Consider the following 7,941-nt stretch of genomic DNA (forward strand, 5'->3'; position numbering starts at 1 on the left):
AAAAAAAAAAGTGTGCATGATTTTGAAATTAAAGAAACTTTGTGATAATTTATGACCGTCTTAAGTGAAATGTAATGAAGGCTTCAACAGAAACAGTTTAACGGAGACCCGATGTTAAAACCTTTCAGCACACCAACTGAACAAACGTCGTAAAGGGGCGTGGTTTTCCTTCAAATTCGGCACTTCAGTACCTCAGCTCTGGGGTCTAACAGCGATGCAAATAATACTTGTGTTAGGTCAGCTGAAACGGCATAAAAACAACTGCGGTACATAGAAAATTTCAGGGCTCTGAGTAGTTTTTTCCTCTATAGAGTTTTAAGACAAGATTCTCCCTTCCCGGATGGAGCCTCACAAAAGTCCACTGCCGCCTTAACAGGGTTGCAAAACACCTTTTACTCTACAACTCAGAAGGCATTTCTTTAACAATCGTCTCCTTTCCTTCACCACTAATTCAAGCGCAGATCTGTGTGGAACGTCCAACGTATCTACAGTGAACTCATTTGAATGAGTGAAGAAAGAAACCGACGGAGGCATCCCAACAGTTCGACAGGATAAAGGCTTAAGGAGGTGCGGTCCGAGACACCTGCCTTTGTGAACTCCCGAACATTATCCCTTAAAAGCCATGAGACGAGGACTACCACAGCTAGAAGTCGTTAAGGTCCATTCATCGTGTTGGAGAGGCACCGATCAACTCCTTTTTAACGTCCATCCAGAGTGTGTCTGCATGTGTGTGTGTGTATGTTTTGTCTGGTGCGCTCCCAAAGGAAAAAAAAAAATACAAGTTTCAATAAACCCGAGTTTCCAAGGAAAATCATGCTTAGCTATCAGTGTTTTCACAGTTGTCACTTTTATCCGACAGGATTTGTTTTTTTGTGTGTGTGTGTTTTTTTTTTTTTTTTTTTTTTTTTTTTGTTGTTTTTTTACTTTTTCCAAGGTAGATAACTGCAGCACCCAGAGGAGAAGACAGTAAGCACTGGAGATGATCTACCTCACTGATCAGGTCCATCCTTGGTCTCATCATAAAACACTATTCTTTTTGGATCTACAGCAGAGAAGAGGCAGACAGTCAGGAACGGAACAACAACAGAATCATACAAATGATCATAATGTAAATACATTTTACAATCATTGTTTTTGAAACTGCCAATAACATTGAAAACATTTGGTATTGCAAGTCTGCGCTGCCAGCTGGCTCGACTACAGAGCCATTCACCAGCAGGATATAGATTACACTCATCACTTCAACAGGGGTTTTGATTAGGATTACTGTTGAGATATAACAAGTCAGATCACCATCATGTGATGCTATACAGCTATTCATCCACTGAAGTGTTTTCTGTAGCAATAAAAAAATAATAATAAAATAAAAAATAAAAAAAAAGTGAGGATAGAAAAACGGTTCCCTTACCTTGTTTTTGCAAGTTGAAAATGGATTCCATTTCTGTTCAAGGAGAAAAGGAACATCAGTTCATAGCCCCAAAAAGTTTTCTATAAATATAAAAGCCAAGCAATAAAACAGTACAATCACATGTACGGTCGTTCTGACAACACTGTTTGGGGTGGAAGGTTTTGATGAAAACCAAAGTACCCATTAAGAAGCTCTTATCCATGTGGGCCGTTCATTCCGGTTGGCAATCAGTAGAAAGTTAAAACTGAACATGTTAAAGCAAAATTACCTTATTTGATTCATTTGCAATTTTTTTTTAAATCATTAAAAATATTTAAAAAGTAAGAGTCCAATTTTGTGCATTATGGGACAGACTGGATAACAAAACGTTGGTCATTTTTAAGTTTCATATTCAAAAAGCTAAAAGTCACCATTCTCTGGAAAGTGAAAGTCACCATGGCTATTAGTAGCCATGGTGACAACTAATAAGAAGCTAAAGAGTTAAAAAATAAATCATTGTCGTTGCTTTGAAACATTGGTCAAATCCTGTTTAACTGCGGAGCTGTGTAACACCAACGCCTCTCTCCCTCTCTCACAGTGAAACATCCTACATTTACAACAAAATATTCTCACAGCTCCGTCGTCTCAATAACAGAATGATTTAATGGTAAGAGCATTTTCCAATCTCATACAAAGGTTTAACTTATTTTGAAATAATATTTTAGGGAGGAAAAAAACTTATATGGGAATTCATCTGCAGGTCAGACCTTCACTAAATCTGTTTTTTTAATACAGGTGCAGATCCTTTCAATGAATTAGAAAGTAATTGAAAATATTTCAGTAACTCAATTGACTAAGTGAAACATACAGATTAAATGTGCACAGATATTCTCAAGCCTTCCGTTCTGATAATTATGCAGATGTTTTAATAGATAATGAAAACATTGCATTTGGAATCAGAATATTAAAATAGTCCAATGAAAAAACAAATGTTAACACAGAAGTGTGAGCTTAATGAAAAGCATGTTTAATATCTAGTTAAAAATCTTTTCAAAAACTACCATTAATTTGACATACATCAAAACACTTTCAAAATATGAGATAGATTTACAGACTTCTCTTTCCAAGTGCATTCTAAGAGATCCTAATAAATCTCTCATCTTTCTTAAGACTTGCAATTCACTTAGAAATTACTACAACCACATTTCTTAGTTCTCCATACAGAAACCATGATCATCTTAAAGACTTTTTAAGAGTCATCAAATGAACAGGGTAGGGGGTCGCCATGGGGAGGGGGCACACTACTTTTTCCATTTCTATGTCTTATTCTACCCATTGTAAATATACCATATTGTACATGTTGTGGATGTAAAACAACTAAAATAAAAACATTTGATTGCAAAAAAAAAAAAGTCATCAAATGAAGACTCACTTTACAGCTAAGGGGTGAGACTATGGGAGGACATATTGTTTATCATGATAAATTTCTTAGAAGAATTTGGTTCATCGTTGTTGCAATAAATTTCAGTTATTGATGATAACAAAACTGACAGCATCATCGGAAATGTTATATTTACTATTTTCATCAATAGTTGTTCCACAAGAGTATGAATAAATATCTGTGAATTCAAAAAGCTAATTAAATGTAGTTACTGCGTGCAGCTTAGTGATATAAATTTTACTTATTTAACTAAGTAGCATCTTGAAGAAGCTTGTAAAGAGAAATATTTTTCATGAACAGAGTTTGTGTTTGTATGGCTACAAATATTGTGCCTTGCATTCACAGCCATACAGTAACCGAAAAAGGATAATAAAGTTTTTCTCTAGTATAAGTTTATCACAATACTACCACAAAATATTGCGATAAAAATGTAAGTTGATATCACCCAGCCCTAGATGAAATGTGTATCTGACCAGAGCAGAGAGTGAAAGTTACCTTTAGTGTGATAGGTGACGGCAGCTTTAAGGTCAAAGGAACCCCAGCTGGACCTCCTGCCAACGTCTTTTGGGTGGATCTGTTCTTTAGAGGAACCAAACAGCACAGTTGTCTGCTGGCCCACTGCAGGCTTAGCACCGTTGTCTTTACTGGGGCCCAGCAGAGAAGAACCCACTCCCTTCAGCTCCACTTTCGTCTTTTCCTGGACACTTGGCTGCAGCTTGGTCTCCTCCTCGCTCGCCGTGCTAGCAGGAGAGCAAACACTGGATACTTGGCAGGGGGCACAAGTCCTTTTCTCCGCTTCTTGAGAAAAAGCTTCAGCTTCTAGAAATGGGCTAATGTCAAAGAGGGGCTGGGCAACCTTGGCTGGGACAGCCTGACTCCCGTTGTGAGAAGTCACAGAAGTCTGGTCCTCGGCAGGCACGAACCCGTTCCCTCCGTCGAGAGCCGGGTTGGGCTCGTTGATGAACGAGAGCCCCCACTGGTTCTGGAAGATGTCCCCTAGGGCTTTCTGATTTGTCTGAGCAGCCGGTGGGTCGAGGTGGCGAGCGCTCGGGAGCACGGGTTGCATATTTAAAGGGTAGATTAAAACAGTACACTTTCTGAGCTCGCTCGCCTCGCCGTCTACGGGACTCGTCGTAGAGCTACAGCTACTTTCCAAAGAAGATGCTACATTCTCGCCACTTGGGACAGACGGGGCTGATTGAACACAACTAGCAGCAGGAGCAAAGAAGGTGCCCACGGACGGGCAGCCGTTCCCGTTCCCAGGAACAGGACCGTTAGTAAAGCTAGCCGAGGTGATAGTTTTCATAGCAGACATGGGGACCTGGGACAGTCTCACAGGAGGAGGCGCTGCCTCTCCTCCGCCTTGAGCTACTTTATTGAGGTTCTCTTTTACTTTGCTTGCATAACTGATCTTGGGAACTATTTTAGCACTGCTATTGTCCACAGGAAATACAGGAGGGGGCTTGAACAAAGTCCACGAGTCCTCTTTTGAAGGTGAGGAAAGCTTGCCCTTGTGCTTTTCCTCTGCTTTCTTACCAAACGTGCTAGCTGCTTTACCTTCAGAGGTTTTCCTCTGAGGTTCGGCGACTGAAGTCTCTGACGCGACGGCCCGTTTAGCCGTCGTCTGAGCTTCTGCTTTGTAGCCGGACCGGAAGCCGTCGAGTCTGTACGCTGTTCCTTTCTCGGGCGTCTCGACACTCGAGGCCCCCGGCTCCTGCGTAGTGTGGCGTGGCTGCATGTCTCTCTCTTTGTCTTTCGTCACATTATCGGCACTCTTGGTGTTGCCGCATCTGCCCTTTCGTTTCTTCGGGGTGGTGTATCCGCCTTCGGAGCCGCTTCCGTCATTGTCCTTACTGGAATAGCCGTTAGTGATGAGGCCACAATTCACAAGCCCGTTCTGAAGCAAAGCAGAGTCTTTCTTGTCTGAAGGCTGAATCTCATAATGACTCAAATCCAGCGCCTTCTCCTTGTCATTTTTTAAGTCCATATTCTTCTTATGCTCAGAGAATTTGCTGCTCACTTTCTGAACAGAGGTGTAGTGCTTCTGCAGCCCTTTCTGCTTCACATTTGGGTTACTTATGTGTCTATCATCATTGCTGCTGGAGGAATGGGACATACCAACAGTGTAGGGCAGGTGTGGATTTTTCTCCCCCTCCTCGTCGGTGATGTTTACATTTTTACTACCTGCAAGGAAAAACAAAATCAGTTAAACGGAAATGGGCCACTGATAATTTCTGCTTTACCTTTCTAGCTTTGGGTGTTTTTGTATTAGAAGACAACATTATGATATGAAAGAAGAATACTATGAAAGTCACATTTTCTTCACTCCATCTCAAGAATTAGTAAAAACAGCAGTAAAAAAAAACCCTCACACATCTTAAGTGTAGCTCTATTTTGTACCATTTTTTTCTTTTTTAAGGGGTGCAAAGGTGAGTTGTTCACATATTTTACACCTGCTTTGTGTTAACCTGAATCCACTTTGACAGCTTTCATTAGGGCCACATGGTTCAACAAGGATCAGAACGTCCGCCGCAAAAAATATATAAAAAAATAGTGCGTTACTAAGCAAGGAATATTTACAAAAATCATGGCACATCAATAAAATATTGAATTTTTTCTCCCACCATTCTGATGGTTTAAAGGTTGATGAGTAACCTGAGTCAAAGCAAGCACACTGAATATGTTGTTGATTGAGGACTACCAAAACTATCAGGTGTTTATCCTACATTTGCATATGATTAATCTCAAAATCCATACACAAATAAAAAACAACTTAATATTTTGTAACTAATATTATCAAAGTCTTTATTATGTTGGCAGCAACAGGAAGGTTGCTAACTTCTGTTTTAAAAAAAAGGCAAAAAAAGTTACGTTTTTCCCCTAAAGTAATCATACATTGAGAAGAATATAAAAACATATTTTTGAAATGATATAAACTTAAAGTGATTTGAGCCATTTTCCTACATTTATCACCAAGATTTTCGAAAACACCTCAAGCTAAGGAAAAATAATTTGGTACTTTCTGGTTTTAGCACGTGATATGCATTGATTTTTTTTTTTAGCACAAAATGGTTTTATTTTGTGTTAAAATAAAAAGAATAAAACCCGCATTCTTTCGTGGAACCAAAAGAATAGTAAATGTCAATGTGTTTATGCAATGGTAAAAGCAACCTAAATTAAATCTGTAGGGAAGAAAATAAATTAAACATTTCCATATTCACAGAAAACTAGATCCAGCAGAATGATCTAAAACAATAATTAAGATACATCTGAAACAGATTTCAAAAAAGGTTCGGTTTGCAGTTATAAAAAGTCAAACTTTTTTTTTTTTTACATTTGAAATAGAATGTAGCTAATTATGTAGCTTCAAATTTGATGCACTTCAAGATCAAGTGCAGGAAGGTAAACCCCATAGCTATATTTAAAATATAAATATAGATTAACGGTGAACCTTGACTGGGCCTTGGAATTGCACGGATACAAGAGAACTGCTGTGTCAACATGGGACTTCCCACTATATAGTGTTTCTCCACCCTGATGTTTGTTGGCATTGCACACATGGGATTCTGTATATAGCCTAACCACCCGGCCCCAGACGCAGTTGTTTGCTTTTTAGTAAACATATGCAAGTAAAAGTAGCTGTCAGCTACTGTATTTTCGATGCTATCTGTTCAGCTGCGTGGCTTCATGCTGACCAAACAACACGCAAAGGGCCCAGTCAGGCCAGACGGCTAACGCTAGCTAACTTCGACCAACCTGTAAGCTCACAACAGTTGCTCGTCATGTCATTTCCACCAAACAGTTGCTAGAAGAATAAGGTAAAAGAGTTTCAAATGAGGTGGGGGGGAAAAGCCTCGTACTTTTACACCGTTCTCCAGCTAGCCGGGTAAGTGTGGCGTTAGCTCGCGCTGATATTCTAACATGGCCGACAGGAAATGGCAGCAGAGAAAATTCCAGCGGAGCCGGTGTTGTTTCCTAAGCTGGATGCGAACATGCTGGAGTCAAACACATCAAACTTTGGCTCATTTGAAAGGCCGCCGGGGAATTGAGAACACAGCGGAACCAGGAGGGGTAGTTTATCAATCCCTCTGGTTATATTAGTGAAAAGAAAACTGGGTGGTGAAACCGGTGTACAAGGTCAATCCCCGATGTGTCAAAACCACCTACAGCAGCAATAACTGTCACGCTACGTCAGCTAGCAAGCCTGCTAACACAACTTCGGGGCTCTCGTATAAATGTACCCGACGGTCGAGCTACTTAACAGCTTTTCCTGTAATTCGTGTTAACGCCAAACCGCTAGCTAGCAGCCTAAGCCCCAATCACGTTAGTTAGCAAATGCTAGTCGGCTCGCTGACATTAGCCAACTTTTCCGGATGGCCCAACCTGTTTTCTTCGCCTGCGTTTCCTGATGCTGGCACTGGAACTGGCTCTGATCATGTTTCAGACACGCCGTGCGCTGAATGGAGCTCCGGTCCTCTCCGTTGTGATGGTGCTGCCTGTCTTGTGCCCGATCTTTGGGCTGTTCCTCCATTGAAGTGAAGAATGTCGGGCTTGTGCTCCACAGTCAGCGCGTTAGCTCACTGCACGGCACAGGACAGTCCAATCACTACCAGAGTGAAACGGAAGCTATTTGAAGCTTCTGTAAACGTCAGCAGTAAATGGCTAAAAATGGCACTGTTTTGGATGGTCACAGCTCCTAAAAAAATCCATGTGTAGAATTTATGTAGATGATCGCACGGGATTATTTTTTTGTTGTTGTTGTTGTCGTTGCAAGACTTTCTTTGTGCAGATGTTTAAATTGTCGTTATGCATTATAATAAAGAGCGAGAGACATTTGGGAATCTTTTTCAGTGTGGAAAAGGATCGGGGTGGGGTTCGTGTAAGAGCCAAAAATCATATGACCCGAGGCGCTGCCACGTCTCCAGCCAGTGGACACACTTCGGTGGAGGATCATGTTGAGAACAGCCCCTCTCCTAAAATGGAAAGGCAGCGTATTGATACCGATAAGCTCATAAGATATTGTTTAAATACAAAATTATGGGGGGGGGGGGGGAAAAAAAAAAAAAAAAAAAAAAGGTTTGAAAAAATTTTTGACAAAAAAAAAAAAACCTGT

At 40.6% G+C, this 7,941-nt stretch overlaps 1 protein-coding gene across 1 annotated transcript; it reads right to left on the minus strand.

The window, feature by feature from the left end:
• Positions 1 to 369: 369 nt before the first annotated feature.
• Positions 370 to 7,760, minus strand: LOC106943795 (nuclear fragile X mental retardation-interacting protein 2-like). Its single transcript, XM_015027088.1, has 4 exons — positions 7,212 to 7,760; positions 3,324 to 5,012; positions 1,409 to 1,441; positions 370 to 1,042 (listed from the first exon to the last, which is right to left on the minus strand). Exons 1-4 carry the CDS (start codon positions 7,357 to 7,359, stop codon positions 990 to 992), a joined length of 1,923 nt encoding a protein of 640 aa, XP_014882574.1. The 5' UTR covers positions 7,360 to 7,760; the 3' UTR covers positions 370 to 989.
• Positions 7,761 to 7,941: the final 181 nt, after the last annotated feature.

This window comes from Poecilia latipinna, unplaced genomic scaffold, assembly GCF_001443285.1.
Source record: "Poecilia latipinna isolate Pla-1442-1.1 unplaced genomic scaffold, P_latipinna-1.0 Scaffold5971, whole genome shotgun sequence".
NCBI classification, from domain to species: Eukaryota; Metazoa; Chordata; class Actinopteri; order Cyprinodontiformes; family Poeciliidae; genus Poecilia; species Poecilia latipinna.

Bases quoted from the DNA above. Each gene is read 5' to 3' on its own strand.
- LOC106943795 (XM_015027088.1), bottom strand. From the start codon at position 7,359: ATGGAGGAACAGCCCAAAGATCGGGCACAAGACAGGCAGCACCATCAC. The intron at 5,013-7,211 runs GTTGGGCCATCC...TTTTCCTTGCAG, and splicing joins AACGCAGGCGAAGAAAACAG to GTAGTAAAAATGTAAACATC. The intron at 1,043-1,408 runs GTAAGGGAACCG...TCTCTGCTGTAG, and splicing joins TTTCAACTTGCAAAAACAAG to ATCCAAAAAGAATAGTGTTT.